Here is a 17933-nt window from a genome sequence, read left to right as displayed (position 1 = left end):
TCCTGCATACCAACTACATGAAGGCAAAAATACACAGTACTCACTGTGTAAATATATGACTAACTTAATATGGCTTGTAGACACCATTTAGTATACATGAGAATCTTCCACTTTGTATATTTCTCTCAGAAAAAAGAAAAGAACCTTATCTGAATAAAATTGCCTCGTTTTCCTTTTAAAGCAAGGGGGAAAAAAAGACACCACCTTTTCAAGATGACTTTTATCCCATGCTCCCAAACTTAGATGTGTTCTCATTTTGAATAGCAAATAAAAAGTAACTGAATTCTATTAAACCATGAGATTAAAAGCAAATGAGAAATAAGGATGAACAATTAGAACTCCTAAAATGGAAGCCACATTTAGTATTTAGATCAGCATTTGTGTGTGTGTGTGTGTGTTCAACGACATAGAAACATAAAAATAAATGTCGCAGCAAATTAAAAGCTGTTTTGAGGTAGCTGTCATTTCCGAGATGTTGAAGCTAAAAGCAAAAACGGTAAGGAGCGGAGGTGATTGGACCATCTAATTTCAGTCATAACTTTGCTACAGTGTAATAATTTGGGGCTTCTTAGAGATAAATTTGAAATAAGTATGAGTCTTTATCAGGAATTTCTGCTAGCATCAAAGACTGAGAACGTTCAGGGAGTCATGTATAGAAGGCTTTAGCTAAACCTTAACTAAATACTGTGAAGGTTTCCAAAAAGTTCTATGGAACCCACAACCTCAGAGGTTTTAAAATTGCATACAATATTTTGAATTTATTGCAATATTTATAAAATATATGTGGTAAAAAAGGACTTTGCAAGTTTATGTCATAGACAAAGTGCCTGTACTGTGTGTTATCTGGCAGGATTAATCCTAATCTCATGCCTGCTGGAAGTGCAGAAGGAAAGCATGGCTATGTAGTAAATTGACATTTTGAGGGAAGGAAGCTTTGAGAGCGCCTATCTCTAGTAAGCCACATTTCCCTACTCCAAACGGAAACTTTAATGTTGCCAGCCAAGCCTTAGTCCCTTTCCTGATAAGCTATTTCTCAAATATGAATGTAGATTAATCCTCTTTTAATAAGCGTTAATGCAGCCCAGATAATCAGAGTCGAAAAATTCCATCAAATCTTACGGCTGTGCTTGGGTAGTCCTGTAAAATAATTTCTATTTCAGCAACAGTTTTAAAAGCCATGCTTGAAGTGCTTAACATTTCATCATTTGCTCGCTATGTGTTGAGTTTCACAGAAATCTGTTATCTTCAGAGGTAACAGTCATAAAATTATATCACTCCTTTAAAAGTAAAAGTATATTGACTTTTATTCAAAAGTTGATGTTTGAAAACTGTGAATAGAGAAGTGAACAACATAAACTTGAAAAGCATCATCTTCAGGTAGATTAAAAATGGATATATAATATATGTGAATATGTGTATGTAACTATCTAGATACCTCATGAAAGCTACATGACCTTTACTCATTCTTTAATTTATGATCAAATTATTTATACAGATTATCATTTATACAGATGATCAAAGATTTAATCTAGATTCAGAAATCACTTAATTTTTTTTTAAATTTTATGCCCAAATCTCTTTACAATTTTATTTCCCCATAGAAACTTAGGGGATCAATTATTTCCAGCAGTCAGGAATGTCACGTGCAGTGACAAGTAGGCTGTTAGTGCTCAAGGAGGATTAAGATAAATAATATAGCACCTTGTCCTGGAAAAATATCAAATGATTTATTATAGAATTATGAAATCTGAGGGTACCTCTCTTCATTTATCTGCCCTCTTTGTGTCATGTGCAGACTTGTGGTATGTGTTTGTTTCTGAAGAATTTAAATAAAGAATAAAGGGGGGGGGAAACGAATCAAAAATTAGTGTGTTACATTGCCCTGGGGAAATCTCTAATTTCTACTATGTAAAAAAGCAAAAACATGTTGGCCAAATTCTCCAATTCTCCTCTTAGGTCACTTAAATGTATAAGTTTGCATTTGATTCTTGTTAGTTGTTTTTACCATCTAATGTGTTCTATGATAAATATGTTAAATCTTTGATTTTTGAGAAAAATATCAATACTGAGTGGCAGTTTTTGTTTTTTCCTTCTAAGCATTCAAATATAGTTTCTCAAATAATGAATGTAATACTAGCCACATTGAAAGTTAATGTGAGCCCTGGCCAGTTGGCTCCATGGTAGAGCATCAGCCTGGCCTGTGGATATCCCGGGTTTGATTCCTGGTCAGGGCACACAAGAGAAGCACCCATCTACTTTGCAACCCCTCCCTCTCTTGCTTCTCTCTCTCTCTCTTCCCCACCCCTCCTGCAGCAATGGCTCATTTAGAGCGAGTTGGCCAAGTGTACTGAGGATGGCTCCATGGCCTCTGCCCAGGCGCTAAAAAGAGCTCAGTTGCTAAGCAACTGAGCAATGCCCTAATGGGCTGAGCATCACCCCCTAGTGGGCTTGCCAGGTGGATCCCGGTCTGGATGTATGCAGTAATCTGTCTCTGCCTCCCCTCCTCTCATTAAATACATAAAAAAAAAAAGAAGTTGGCCCTGGCTGGTTGGCTCAGCGGTAGAGCATCGGCCTGGCGTGCGGGGGACCTGGGTTCGATTCCCGGCCAGGGCACATAGAAGAAGCGCCCATTTGCTTCTTCACCCCTCCCCCCTCCTTCCTCTCTGTATCTCTCTTCCCCTCCCGCAGCCAAGGCTCCATTGGAGCAAGGATGGCCCGGGCGCTGGGGATGGCTCCTTGGCCTTTGCCCCAGGTGCTAGAGTGGCTCTGGTCGTAGCAGAGCTATGCCCTGGAGAAGCAGAACATCGCCCCCTGGTGGGCATAGCGTCGCCCCTGGTGGGCGTGCCGGGTGGATCCCGGTCGGGCGCATGCAGGAGTCTGTCTGACTGTCTCTCCCTGTTTCCAGCTTTGGAAAAATACAAAAAAAAAAAAAAAAGGAAAAGAAGTCAATGAATAAATTTTTGGTTACAGAGAATGAGTGGAAGACGTCCTGCAAGGTTAGAATTTCCAGCTGGAAAGGTATTCTGTATCTCTCTGCTAGTTAAAATCTGTGTTCTACCTTCAGTGGTTAAGAAGAGACTTAAATGGAGTAGAAAAGGGGAGTCTGAAATCAAATATTACTTGCTTTACAATTATACCTTGGATCAGCCTCATTTTACTAAAATAGTTTTCTTAATATAGATAATGCATCAAATATTTAAATATAACTGCCTGACCAGGAGGTGGTGCAGTGGTTAAAGCGTTGGACTGGGATGAGGAAGGACCCTTGTTCGAGACCCTGAGGTCGCCAGTTTGAGCGTAGGCTCATCTGGTTTGAGCTAAAGCTCACCAGCTTGGACCCAAGGTCGCTGGCTCTAGCAAGGGGTTACTCGGTCTGCTGAAGGCCCGCGGTCAAGGCACATATGAGAAAGCAATCAATGAACAACTAAGTGGTCGCCACGAAAAACTGATGATTGATGCTTCTCATCTCTCTTCGTTCCTGTCTGTTCCTATCTATCCCTCTCTCTGACTCTCTCTCTGTTAAAAAAAATTAGATATAATCCAACATCACACCAGGGGTTTGAAATAAGTGAAGTATTTTATATTATAAATTAATTTAAACAGTTATCTCAAAGTAGAGTTTTTGCTTACTTCGAAAAACATTATTTTGTTAACATGAATCAACAATAAAGCTTTGAGACTACCATATATAGACATTACAAAGTAGTAAAAATGTAGAAATATTAGTTTTCACCTTGCAAATCAAATCCCATTTTCTTAATTGTGAATTTCAGGCTTCCCAGAGAAATTTTTAGGAGCACCAAAATATAAACAGAACCAGTAAAACAGAGTTTATTCAATATAATTTTTATAATATGGCCAAGAGCAAAATAACCCTGTATGACACCTCTGTGCTCTTAAAATGGATTATTAGCTCATGCATGAAATATCAGAAATTTAAACCTATAATCATTTCATACCCCATTAATCATTTATATTTAACACCCCCATATTCTCCACATCGCATAAGGACAAGAATATAAAAATTTTAACAGGTGGAAGACAAGGTATTTCTGAAAGCAAATATATAGAAAGCATCACCAAGTTGTATATGCAATGCTAGGTACCTGTGGTTTCAATTTTCATTTACTTCTCATCTAGGAGAAAGGAACAGCAGTTGCTGGAAGGCAAATTACTAGTTGAAGGTGAATCTATTCTGACAGTCAGCCATCTATCAATTAAGTATAAAAGTTTTGAAAGGCTGTTCTCTGGCTTCACCTTATTTCAAAATATTTGAAGGACATACACTCTCTGAGTTAGCAGTTCTTCTACAGGCAGATGGATATCAATCACTATGAGAATGATAACAGGAAATATACTAGTCCTGTCAAGCGCAAAGACCAACAGAAATGTTCAAATTAAAACATAGGTTTTGCCAAGGGGGGAAATAAACCCCTGCTGTTAAAAAAAGAAGAAAAAATGCCTGTCTTACATAATTTTACTAAAGGCCAGGCCTACTAATTATGTGAGTTATTTATTTATAAGACATGAGTGAACAAAAAAAGCGTAGAGTAAACATGCAACACTGCAAAGGTGGGTATCGGAGAACTTTGCACGGAAGTGAGTAGTACAGTCAAGATTTTATTATTTTCCCTACAGTCAAACAAAGGGATAAACACAAAACAGTCCTTGATTTAAATCTGTTCTTCCTTACATTTTATTTTTATTTTTTTTTTAGTTTTTAGCGAGAGAAAGAGAGAGACAGAGACAGAGTCAGAGACCAGGGACAGTTAGGAAAGAGAGAGATGAGAAACATCAATTCTTTGTTGCAGCGCCTTAGTTGTTCATCGATTGGTTTCTCATATGTGCCTTGACCAGGGGGTTCCAGCAGAGCGAGTGACCTCTTGCTCAAGCCAGTGACCCTGGACTTCAAGCCAGCGACCTTTGAGCTCAATCCAACAACCCCACGGTCAGGCCAGATGAGCCTGCACTCAAGCCAGCAACCTCAGGGTTTAGAACCTGGATCATCTCCGCATCCCAGGCTGACGGTCTATCCGCTGTGCTACTGCCTGGTCAGGCCATTTTATAAAATTTATATGAATGTGTCACAAAGAAAAAATGTAGCCTGGTGACTGATTAAACAGATGGGTTGAAAGCAACTTCAAGGAATGAAGGTAGCAGACTGCACTGCAAATGAAGAAGGTGCATCCGAGTTTCATCACGGCTCAGGACACTGACACTCAGTAGTTATAACTTTCTGGGTAAAATCACTCACTGGCGTGGTGATAATAGCACTTGGATGACAACGTGTAAGGAAGAATGCGTCAGCCACCAAGAAAAATGAGAATGACAGAAACGAAGCAGATCACAAAGCCTGGAAGCCCCTTTCCAATGGGTACACTGTAAAACTTTCTCTAGGATTGGGAATTTATTCTATCCATTAAGTAACAAACTTCATTTTCATATACTGGAATATAGAGATAAGAACCACACCGTAACCAAGTGATCCTATTTAAATGTTGTTAAGTAACAAACCAGACAACCAAATGGGTGCTATTTCTTCTCATTTTACACCATTTAAACATTTTCAGCAGTGTAGAAGCCTACACGTTACAGTAGCTTATCAGCTTAATAAACAATAAAACCTCTGACAAAATCAGTTAAGATGTTTACGCTTCTTACCAAGGTTATAGAAGACTGAATAAAATGTCTCAAAAGTGTCTAAGATGTTTGGAGGATGATGTTAAATTAAAATCACGGGCTTCTAAACCACATAGCCTAAGGCATTGCGAGGCAATTTCTTTTCTTATTGTGTTGTTAGATGAAATACTTAAAATGAACTACAATTAAAATTGTTACTGAACAAACTTCAGGATTCGGTTCATTCTCTCAATCACTGACTTGATCAAGGTTCTTGATCAAATCTCTGTGTCTTTCTGCTTGGGAAATATTTTAAAGGCCACAATTTTTGACAACCTTGAATCTCTGTGTTGAATTCTAAAACAAAACATCTTTTGCAACAAGTAGAACTTGTAGGGCCTTCTTTTCCCTCTGCTGCTGCTTCTCCTCGTCCTTTTCCTTCCTTCTAAAATGCGGGCTCCTTACCCTGAAATAGACCGTTTAACTGACTGGTAAATCCTTAAATCACGCCTCATCAGCCTTATGAATTCTGGTAAAAACTTTCTGCTTGTTTTCATATCCCAGCTGGGGCATTACCTATTGTCATCTGCATTTTAAAATACTTAATGCTATATTTTAAGTATTTCCTTTTTTTCCCCTGAGCATTTTAGCAATGTTCTTGCCCAAATACACTTCTCAAACAATGGCTTTAGAGCAGGCAAAATCTCTGTATGTGTGTGTGTGTGTGTGTGTGTGTTTCTGGGTTTTGAAACACGAGTTGAGAAAAACGGTTAAGCATTTATCAGTGCGCCCTCTTGTTATGCATCATTGGAGATTAAAGCAAAAAGAGTGCCTTATGGTCATAATGTGAGGAGCAATGCATTAAAGCATGTCATTTATAATTGCATTTTACAGAACAGATGTTTAAGCCAAGTCAAAAAGGGTCATTCATTCACTCTCCTGTTACTCCATTCCATTCCTTCTCTTTCACTTCAACACATTCCAAAAGATGAGAGGTTTCCTTAGTTGGAAATAGTCTCTTACCAGCATAATTACTAAGCCCCTTTCTCTTCTTTCTTCGCCAATACAACCAGATGCTAAAACCCATCAGAATTACCCAGCAGGCACCACCGATACCGGCGATAAAGGCTGGTTGCTTCACCACATCAGTGATTTGCTCAGTGATGCTGTTATTGTTCTCAGTAATGACAACTTCATTACGTCCACCTATGGGAGAAACGACAGCTTTAGTAAACATCCTTACCAAGATAAATACAGCAATACTCATGGTGCTTCGAAGGTAGAGAAAATCAGAAAATTCTTTTGCAAGCAAGGGATATTGGTTGTATCTTAAACATGTCACAATTATTGATAAGCATATTGCATAAGCTACAGAAGAAGAATCAAATGATGAGTTGGAAAAGTGACTAAGAAAAGTGTTCTTTTATGCTACGGTTTATTGTATTGAATAGATTTGGAAATGCTTCTTGATTTGCTGCCTTAGCAATGAGTACTAAAACATTGCTGGGGGTTGAAATAACAGTAACTCTTCTTCAGTTGGGTGAAGCGTGTTTTTATGTAGTTTGTGTATCTGCAGCATTCAGCTCAGGGTATTTGCAAACTGTCTCTCCTCTACATACAATGCCCAAATTCAAATGTTCATGATTCAAAAATACATAACCTGGCACTGCTGTATTAAATATGTAAGCAAGCTACGTAGGGCGCTTGCCCTTTTGTGAGTACCAGTTTTTGCTAGTTAGCACTAGTGCTGTTTTTTTGGAGGACTGTTTGCGATGACTCATGTAAAGAGGTTTAGTAGAAACACAACAGTTTGTGACTCAAGTAAGGTTAAAGGTTATTATAAGAGCCACTTAGATAAGTTCAGGGATGGAAGTTGTCAATTTTCTAGATGGGAGAGTCCTGAAAACTACAGGTTCCCTGTTAAATCCAGTTTCTCTTGTCCTACAGAGCAGAAAATGAACCTATGTTTCTGGTTCCCTTATAGTTCAGTGCAACAAAATGACTGAGTGTTGGCCAGTGGTGCATGGCACAAGTGAATACATACTACCTCCAGGCTGGACCCATATACTGTTGTGACCGTACTTGAAGGGCACTGACCCCCAAACTGATGGTAACTCCATTGATTGTAAATATTGAAGTTTCTTAAATAACTATACAGAGTAGAAACCCCATCTTCCATTCTGCTAACACATTTTTAGACTGAGCTGTATATTCATAAGAAAAAAACTCAGTTTTTGTTAATCCAATCAGAATGCAGGCTTGTTTGTTATAGCTGCTAATATTTCTTATACATACTTACAGTACATTTCTGAAATGTCTTTCAAGTTTAATTTCAGGCTTAAAATTCAGATTCATTTGTGTAGTAAACCTGGTTCATTTTCCCAGTCTATTTATCCTTAATTATTATACATATAAACATAGTCAAAAATGTATTTAAAATGAACTCATACTTTCAATATGAGACATAGATATATTTGGAGATTTTTTTTTTAGCTACTACTCGTTACTAAAAAGAAAACAAATACTATAGAGAGAGAAAATAAAATTTATCTCTTTGTAAAAGTTGCCTAAAATATCATATTTAATATAGGTCAGTATTTATGTTATCTAGGTATATTACCCTATGTTGCTGGTATTTTTGAAACAATATTATCAGTTGGACTAATTAGAATATGGACAAGATTGTTGTGTGTGACCTGTAATGCTCCATTGTTCTTGCAGACAAAAAAATATAATTAAATATAATGTCTTCCTCCCATTGGAGAGTAATGAAGAACAAAACTAATTTGTTGGATAGAAATTAATTAGACACATCAAATTCAATTGTACCTATTACTGTGAAATTTTGCAGCTGTTCCACATATTATTACCATCTATGCAAGGTAAGCGTGAAATGACCAAATGATTAAAGAAATAATAGTTATATTATTAGCGATATTATTAAGCAAAATTACTAAAAATGGTAAGTCAGTGTAAATTTGTTATATGGAGTACTATTTGATACGTATGCAAATGCATTTGGTAACATTGTGTGTCTCTAAGGTCAACAGTATAAAAGTACTGACACTTTGGTATAAAAGTCCTCTTACCAGTGGAAGCTATAAACAAAAGAACAATTTTACTTTTAAGCCTATGTAAGGCTGTTTATTATGTTTACACAACACTTTAATTAATGGTCTCTTAATGGAACTTTCTGGAATGAAAACTAAACTGTGAAGGGATAGATGAAACAGTACATGGTCTGGCATAAGACAAATCTAAAATTATCAGCTATAAATTACATCAAATGCCAATACATGATTTAATTAAGGCAAAAGGAAAATGAGGTGGAGTTTGAGTCACTTCAAGTGCTGTTTCCAGTACTGAATAGACAATAGAGAAGGCATAAATTGAAATAGAAAAGGAGATTAGACATCACTAAATCACTTTACAGCTAAGGAGTAACAGTTGTGTAGATAAGGTTACTAGACACGACGTGAAGGTAGATATGCAAGGGTAATTAAAGAAACAATTAAGGGCTTCTTTAGTACAATGGTAGTTATTAAAAAGAAATAAATCTCTTGGGGACAAATATCCCTTACCAGTTAAATTTTGCTCACACTGTGTGTGTGTGTGTATGTGTGCCTGTTCATTCATTTCAAGTGATACAACAGTCTATTTTCTCTGATTACAACTTAGCTGTTGCATATTTTAACTATTTGGATAGAGATAAGTATATCATTCAGTAATTATTTTTACTTCACAGAGAGATTTGAAAACCACTGCACGATACACTAAGCTATAAATTAAAAGGTGCTCATTATTCATTTGAAGACTTAGTCTTTTTTTTTTCTGAAGCTGTTAACGGGGAGGCAGACAGACTCCCGCATGTGCCCGACTGGGATCCACCCAGCATGCCCACCAGGGGGCGATGCTCTGCCCATCTGGGGCCTCGCTCTGCCACAATCAGAGCCATTCTAGCGCCTGAGGCAGAGGCCACAGAGCCATCCTCAGTGCCCAGGCAAATTTTGCTCCAATGGAGCCTTGGCTGCGGGAGGGGAAGAGAGACATAGAGAGGAAGGAGATGGGGAGGGGTGGAGAAGCAAATGGGCACCTATCCTGTGTGCCCTGGCCGGGAATCGAACTTGGGACTCCTGCACGCCAGGCCGACGCTCTACCACTGAGTCAACCAACCAGGGCCGACTCAGTCTTTTAAAAATAATACAGGTGTTAAGCAAAACTTTCCATTTGATTTAAAATAATCTAAATTAACTTTATTATTTTAAATTACTATGCAAGTGTTCATTTCTTAACGACCATGACTTGAACTTGGTAAAATGGTATTGTTTTAATTATTTACTTGCCCCCCAATGTAATAAATCCCCCAAATATTGTGAAACAAATAGGTAGTGATGATAAAACAATAACAATAACAACAAAACTTTCCCACGCTTGAGAATTATATTTATAACTAAAGATTATAGAAAATAAAATATAAAAGAAAAATATAGATAGTTGACAATCATTATTATCTTTAGTTAAAAAATTATAGTCAATCTTTTTCATATACTATATATGGTAGAGAGATTAAAAAACATGCTTTATTAGTTTTCTAAGGACTCTTATAGAAAACTACATCTTTTAAAAATGTTTTATATATAATTTTTAAGTAAAAAATTCATGACATTTCTAAACACTGTAAAAGGAATATATATGTCAGTTAAATCCTTTTGGGTGTACCTGTATTTCTTTCTTATTCCAATTTATTTTAAAAATCTCAGAAGAGGAAGATGGTAGGTTTCCCTCAGGTTAAGAAATTAATTCAGTCTGTATGACTAATTAAGAAAGCAAAGGCAATTTAGAGGAAAGTTAATACTATAAATTTTTCTCTTTAACACCTTTATTATATTTAAGAAAGGAAACTTAGAACTCCCCAAGTTTACCATTACAACTGAATGTTAAATCTCTTTAGATACAATAAATACTTTGCAATCAGGAACAATTTCTAGAAATTAGCAGTATGCTTTGAGTATCCTTTCAGAAAATGAACATAAAAAAATGGGAATGGCATATGTATTTGCTTGTATCAAACACTATACAAGTATTTTTAAAATATATAAACTCTTTTTTTTGTGGCAGAGACAGAGAGTCAGAGAGAGGGACAGATAAGAACGAAGAGACAGGAAGGGAGAGAGATGAGAAACATCAATTCTTCATTGCGGTTCCTTAATTGTTCATTGATTGCTTTCTCATATGTGCCTTGACCAGGGGCTACAGCAGAGCAAGAGACCCCTTGCTCGAGCCAGTGACCTTGGTCTCTTATCTGGTGAGCCTTGCTCAAACCAGATGAGCCTGCGCTCAAGCTGGCGACCTCAGGGTCTCGCACCTGGCTCCTCCAATCCCAGTCTGATGCTCTATCCACTGCGCCACTGCCTGGTCAGGCTAAAAATATGTAAACTCTTGGAAGAATATATTTTTTAATTTAAAATAAAAGCAGGGATAATTGTAGATAATGCCTGTTGAAGGTAGGAACCCGCCTGAGGGGATATCTACATTTATGATACTCCTTCTCTCCCTGAGAAATCTCAATACACGCAGGGCTAGGCAGCTAGAACCCAAGCTGAAAACCTTAATCTTACTGATGCATGTCAGAGGAGAAAGTTCAGAGCTTCCAGAATGACTGAAAATCAAAGAAGAATCCATGTGAAAGAGGAGGCCACAGGACAGGAGTGCTGTCCCAATAGCTGTATATAAATCCCCCTAAGTTCTAGGGTCACCTCTACGCTGTGCATGCAGGAAGAAAGACCCCCAAGGTCTGGTGAATTCCAGAAGCTAGAAGACTGAATAGGCTGAGCAGGTTTCTGCTTCTCTCCACTGCAGAGAAGGTGGTGCTCGCAATTTTAATTTCATTAACTTAGGGGGATCAACTTATGAGGCTTTCCACTGAATCCTCAAGAAGGCCATGCCTTAGATCAAACTGAGGTTTTGTCCCTAGACTGAATTCAGAAGACAAACAACTTCATATTAACAAAATATAGACAAAATAAAATGCTGCCAACACAAGATCGAGATGACCAGCCAGGAACATCACTGCCTGCAGAACGCGGTCAACCAATTTCCAAAGTTCACAGTACTCTACAGTATGTCATCTGCAATGACCAGGGTACAGTAACAAGTTACTAGGTATAAAAATCAAGCCAAACAATTAACAACAAAATGCAATAAAAAGATGGCGCAAGGTCAAAAGAAAAAGAGATCAGTAGAGATAGACCATTAGATGTACCAGATGTTGAAATTAGGGGACAAGGAGTTTAAAGCATCTATTACAATATGTTCATGAACTTCAACAGAGTCATAATAACTAAACATAAAGAACAATTTCAGAAGAAAGTGGAAAAAGTAAAAGGAAACAAATGAAAATTCTAAAACAGAAAAGTGTATTATATGAAATAAATAACTGACTGTATACTTCCTCTTCTGCCCATGAAGTCGTAACAAGTATGGATGTGCAACCCCACCATAAACAAATATAAAAGTAGGCAACATACATGAAATAAAAGGATAGGATTCTAACAAAGGGAACTAAGATGAATCTTACAGTTTTCATTGTTTCCTATCTGGAGATTATTTAAAGCACAACCAATAATAATACTTTAATTTATATACTGGCATTTATTGCATGAATAGAAGTAAAAGGCATAACAATAAAAAGAGATTGAAAGGAAAGAAAATTAAATTATATTTTCTAAGATCTTTATAAGCAAATCTTAGGGTAATCATTGTAATGAAGAGGTATAATAATCCAATTGTGGACAAAAATATATAATGCAGAAAGTTCTTCAATTCACTCAAAAGAAATTAAAAGGATGAATAGAAACAAAATTGGATTGAAAATAGTGAGATAGTAATTTTAACCCAAAACATATCAAATGGATTGCATTAAAGATAATACTCTGAACATGCCAGGTAAAAGGTAAAGATTGTCATATAGTGGCACAGTAGACAGAGTGTCAGACTGGGATGTGGAGGACTCAGGTTCAAAACCCTGAGGTCACCAGCTTGAGCATGAGCTCACCTGGTTTGAGCAAGGCTCACCACCTTGAGCCCAAGGTCACTGGCTTGAGCAAGGAGTCAGTCGCTCTGCTGTAGCCCCCCGGTCAAGGCACATATGAGAAAGCAATCAAGAAACAACTGAGGTGCCGCAATGAAGAATTGATGTTTCTCATCTCTCTCCCTTCCTGTCTGTCTGTCCCTATCTGTCCCTCTCTCTGTCTCTGTCACACACACACATACACACACACACACACAAAAGATTGTCATATTGGATAAAAAAAACCAAGAGCAAAAAATATATACATATATATTTTAAATAATTGTAAATTAAATATAGAGAAACAGTAGCTGAAATAAAAGGATGGAAAAAAAATACATACCAAATAAACACTTAGATGGTGATGTGCTCATACTAATATCAGATAAAGTAAATTTTAGGACAAAAATCATACTAGTAAATAAAGTATGTAATTTCATAATGATAAAAGATAAATTCATTAATATAATATAACAGTTCTAAAATATGTTCAATTAAAGCAGAGTAACAAAATACATAAAATAAATCTGATATACAGAAAGGAGAAATGTATAACCTTGTAACTATAAGTTGTTTCCAGATTCTTTTTTATTAATTGAATAGAAAACCAGTAAGAACCATCAACTAATTTGACCTGACATTCACTGAAAATCTACTTTAAAAAAATATATTATTTCTTTTTTTATTATTTAGTGAGAGGATGGGAGGCAGAGACAGACTCCCGCAGGAGCTCTGACCAGGGTGCACCAAGCAAGCCCACTAGGGGCTGATGCTCTGCCCATCTGGGGCCCTTGCTTGCATCTGGAGCCATTTTTTTAGCACCTGAGGCAGAGGCCCTGGAGTCATCCTCAGCTTCCGGGGTCAACTCACTCCAATCTAGCCATCGAGCCATAGCTTTAGGAGGGAAAGAAAAGAGAAAGAGAGAGAGAGAGAGAAGCAAGAGGTGGTGGGGTGGAGAAGCAGATGGGCACTTCTCCTGTGTGCCCTGACTGGGAATTGAACACTGGCATCCTCATGTCAAACTGATGCTCTACCACTGAGTCAACTGGCCAGGACCAAACATCCACTGTAAAACAGAAAAATCCACATACTTTTCAAATGTAGAAGGAACATTTACGAGGAAAAAAAAAAAAAGCTGGGTCATATTCATACAGCCTACTTTCTCTGACCTTGGTGGAATTAAATTAGAAATCAGTAATTAAAAGCTATCTGGAAAATCCCAAAGGGTTAGGAAATTTAACAATACACTTCTAAACAACCTCTGCAAAAAACATAAATCCTTAGAGGAAGTGGAAATTATTTTTAACTCTATAATAAGTTAAAACATAATACATCAAATGTGATATTAAGAAGGTATTAAGTAACACAAACTATCAAAAATTATAAGATTCAGCTGAAGAAGTGTTTAGAAAAAAAACTTATCACTCTTTTTAGAAAACGTATCATTTTAAATATTCACATTTTCAAAAGCCATTTAATTCAAGTTAAACTGAGCATGATATTTGGGGACAAATATTTTGTTACTATTTTACTCAAAACATAGTCACCAAAGAGAAATACAAAGAATAAAACAAACAATAGCATAACTCAAATAACTTTTGCTGACATATTAAGAACAAAAAAGTAATAGGGCTGAGAGACTGGAAAGACAAACTCCAGTCTGGGAGAAAGCGTGTGCAAATCTGATCAAACAAACATTTATTTTTTTAAATTAAATTTTATTGAGGTGACACTAGTGAACAAAATTATATAGGATTCAGGTGCCCAATTCTACAACACATTTCTGTACACCATACTGTGTTCATCCTCCCAAGTCAAGTCTTTGTCCATCACCATTTATCCCCCTGATAGCCCTAGACCAGGGGTCCCCAAACTTTTTACACAGGGGGCCAGTTCACTGTCCCTCAGACCGTTGGAGGGCCGGACTATAAAAAAACTATGAACAAATCCCTATGCACACTGCACATATCTTATTTTAAAGTAAAAAAACAAAACGGGAACAAATACAATATTTAAAATAAAAAACAAGTAAATTTAAATCAAGAAACTGACCAGTATTTCAATGTGAACTATGGGACTGCTTTTGGTTAATGAGATGGTCAATGTGCTCCTTTCATTGACCACCAATGAAAGAGGTGCCCCTTCCGGAAGTGCAGCGGGGGCCGGATAAATGGCCTCAGGGGGCCGCATGTGGCCCGCGGGCCGTAGTTTGGGGACCCCTGCCCTAGACCCTACTGCACCCCGGCCCTTTTCCATACTGTTCTCCAAGCAACAGACATAAACGTTAATGCGGGGGAGGGGGCTGAGCGAAAAAAGGTGAAGGGACTAAGCAAAGAAAAAAATTTCACAGACACAGACAACCGTGTGGGGATTTCAGGAAGGGAAGGGGGTTGGGAGGATGTGGAGGAACGTAGAGAGGAGATAGATGGCAATGGAAGGAGGCCTGACTTGGGATAGTGAACACACAATACAATATACTGATGGTGTGTGGTAGAACTATGTACCTGAAACCCATATAATTCTATTAACCAATATCACCTCAGGAAATTAAATATAATTTTTTTGAAGTATGAAAATATAGCAGAAATGGCTTAACTTGAAACCAAAAAAAAATAAAATAAAATAAACACTTAAGTTTGTACCTTAAAAAGACTAATAAAATTGATGTCTTGGTCGGTACTGATTAAAATTGGAGAAAGAAGAAGAGTGTGGGGACAATAGAGAAAGTAGAAGAGAGAACAAGAGGAAAACATAAATCTTAAACATCTAAGAATAAAAGAGATGGTATTATTACAGATCTTACAGAGACTGTCATTAAAAAGATTAGAAATAAGGATCTATTGAAAATAAGCATTGTTAAAAAAATTTAAAAACATAGATAGGTAAGACAGATTCATTGGTGAACAAATATTAAAAAATCCATTTATCACAACCAACACAGAAGAAATAAAAATTCTAAAAAAATTGAATTCATAAAAATAAAGAAAACTCTGAGAACGGATATCACTGCTGAATTCTAGAAAGTATTTAAGGAAGAAATACAAGGCCTGAAAAAACCCCTACAAAATAGAAAGGAGGAAAGAATGCATCCTAACCCGCTGCCTAAAGCTCACCAATCTCATTCCAAAACCTGACCTAAACATTAGGAGGAAAAGTGTCAATCAATATTCCTCATTACCAGATACAAAATTCTTTCTAAAACATAAGCAAATAGATCCAGTCATATCTGTAAAAAGCATAACATATCCTGACCAAAAGGAATTTATTTCTGGAATACAATGTTTCTATATCTTTGAAAACAGAATTTAGCACATTAACACATGTAAGGAGAAAGAAAAGAAATGAGGATCCAAACCCACTAGAAGTATTTCATAACTATTGAAATAAATAAGTGAAGTTAGTAAGGTGATAAAATAACAGAAAAAGGATAAAATGAAATTTATATATAATATAGATCAGTTGGAAGAGAAAAAATTATAAATTCCACTTGATGTAAAAAAAATCAAATACTCAGAAAAATGGTTAACACAAACATATACTGAAAACCCCTAAATATTACTGAGAAAAATTAAAGGTAAACAATGAAGAGGTACATTATGCTCTGGTGACAAAGGCTCACTTAAAATATTTAATCTCTCCAATTTGATGGATAGACTCATTGTGTTTTCATTAAACAATTTTAACAAAATTTTGTAGAAACTGACATGTTGATTTGAAAAGTTTATAAAAAGCAGGTCTGGAATAGCCAAATCAATTTTGCAGAAGAAAATGATGGAGTATTCATTCACATGACCTGATCTCACTACTTTCTGTAAGCTGCAGTAATCAAGGCAGTGGTTTGGCAGACGGACAGACACATAAAGAAAAGGAACAACACAGGGAATCCAAGAATGAATCCACACATACATGCTTAACTGGGGAAAGGAAAGTCAATACATGATGCCCACACGATTTGATATATATTTGGAAGTAAGCCTCAACCCTCAAGCCACATGCAATTACTTGAAGATGAGTTATAGACCAAAGCATAAAAGTTAAAAATTATAAAGCTTCTAGAAGAAAATATGAGAAAGTATCATTACTACCTAGAGGTAGGAAGAAATTTGTTAGAAGCACTAAATATGAAAAAAAAAGTTTAATAAACTGTACTTCACTAAAATTTATAACTGTTGCTCATCAAAAGGTTATTAAGAAAATAGAGAAGTCATAGACAAGCAAAAAACATTTGCCATATAAATATACATGACAAAAAATTTGTATACAGAATGGTTAAATAACTTCTATTAATCAAAAAATATGATTTTAAAAAGCCAAAGACTTAGAAATTTAAAAAATATATTTATGAATATCCAATACATGCATGTGAAATTGCTCAGCATCAATAATCATCAGAGAAAATGAAAGTGAGATACTATTTACAGTCACCAGATGGCTAAAACTACAGATGGGCAAAATCAAAAGGTGATAATGTACAAATACTGGAAATAATCTCACTAGTCTTTGCTAGTGAGAGTATAAATTTTTACAATTTGAAAGAAAAGTGTTTAAATAAAGTCTTGCATAAAGTTCAAATCTATCAATCTTATTACCCAGACATTTCAGTTCTAGATATTTCCCAAAAGAAATTTTTTTAAAAGTCCTCAAAATGGCTTACACATAATGTTCAATCTCTGAAGAGAAAAGCAAAGAAACAAAATATATTTATACAAATTAATATTGCTCAGAAACAAAACATATAAATTGCATAATATATACATGGGTAAATCTCTAAAACATTTGTTTAGTGAAAGAAGCCAAATGCAAAATATTATATTCTGTATAATTCCATTTATATATATTTCAAGAACAAGCCAAGATTATCCATAGTGATCAGGAACAATTTTCTAAATGATAGTATATTTAATAGGGATTTCTTTTTTGGTATAATATATTTGGATAATAAAGTTTCTTTTGGTTTGTATCGGGTTGTATTTTGACATTTTTCTGGCCAAGAGAAAGCACAGATTTGAAGAAGCATAAAGCACTTTCTTCCATAATTGCCTCATTTCCTATTATATTTCAATGGCATCAAAATTAATAAGACTATTGATTAAAAATAATTTTCAAAAAAACTTTCAGCAGTTAACTCTTAGTAATGATAACTGTATGACATTTATGGGAGCCTTAAGAGCATGAACAATTGCTAATCATTCCAGTCAGCTGACTCATTTGCCTATATGATGCGTGCACCTCTGACTCATTACTG

The 17933-nt window shown here is 36.1% G+C and overlaps 1 protein-coding gene across 20 annotated transcripts in view; it reads right to left on the bottom strand.

Moving 5' to 3' along the window:
* ROBO2 (roundabout guidance receptor 2) overlaps positions 1 to 17933 on the bottom strand; it is a 1433919-nt gene that overhangs the window by 59530 nt on the left and 1356456 nt on the right. For all 20 annotated transcript variants that reach the window (XM_066241946.1, XM_066241947.1, XM_066241955.1 and 17 more), the window contains one exon: positions 6643 to 6825. In XM_066241946.1, the coding sequence (XP_066098043.1) occupies positions 6643 to 6825 (183 nt within the window). The remainder of the gene's footprint in view (positions 1 to 6642; positions 6826 to 17933) is intronic.

This window comes from Saccopteryx bilineata, chromosome 8 (assembly GCF_036850765.1).
Source record: "Saccopteryx bilineata isolate mSacBil1 chromosome 8, mSacBil1_pri_phased_curated, whole genome shotgun sequence".
Lineage (NCBI taxonomy): Eukaryota > Metazoa > Chordata > Mammalia > Chiroptera > Emballonuridae > Saccopteryx > Saccopteryx bilineata.
The sequence above is the reverse complement of the archived record's forward strand: the minus strand, read 5'-3'. Positions and strand labels throughout refer to the sequence as shown.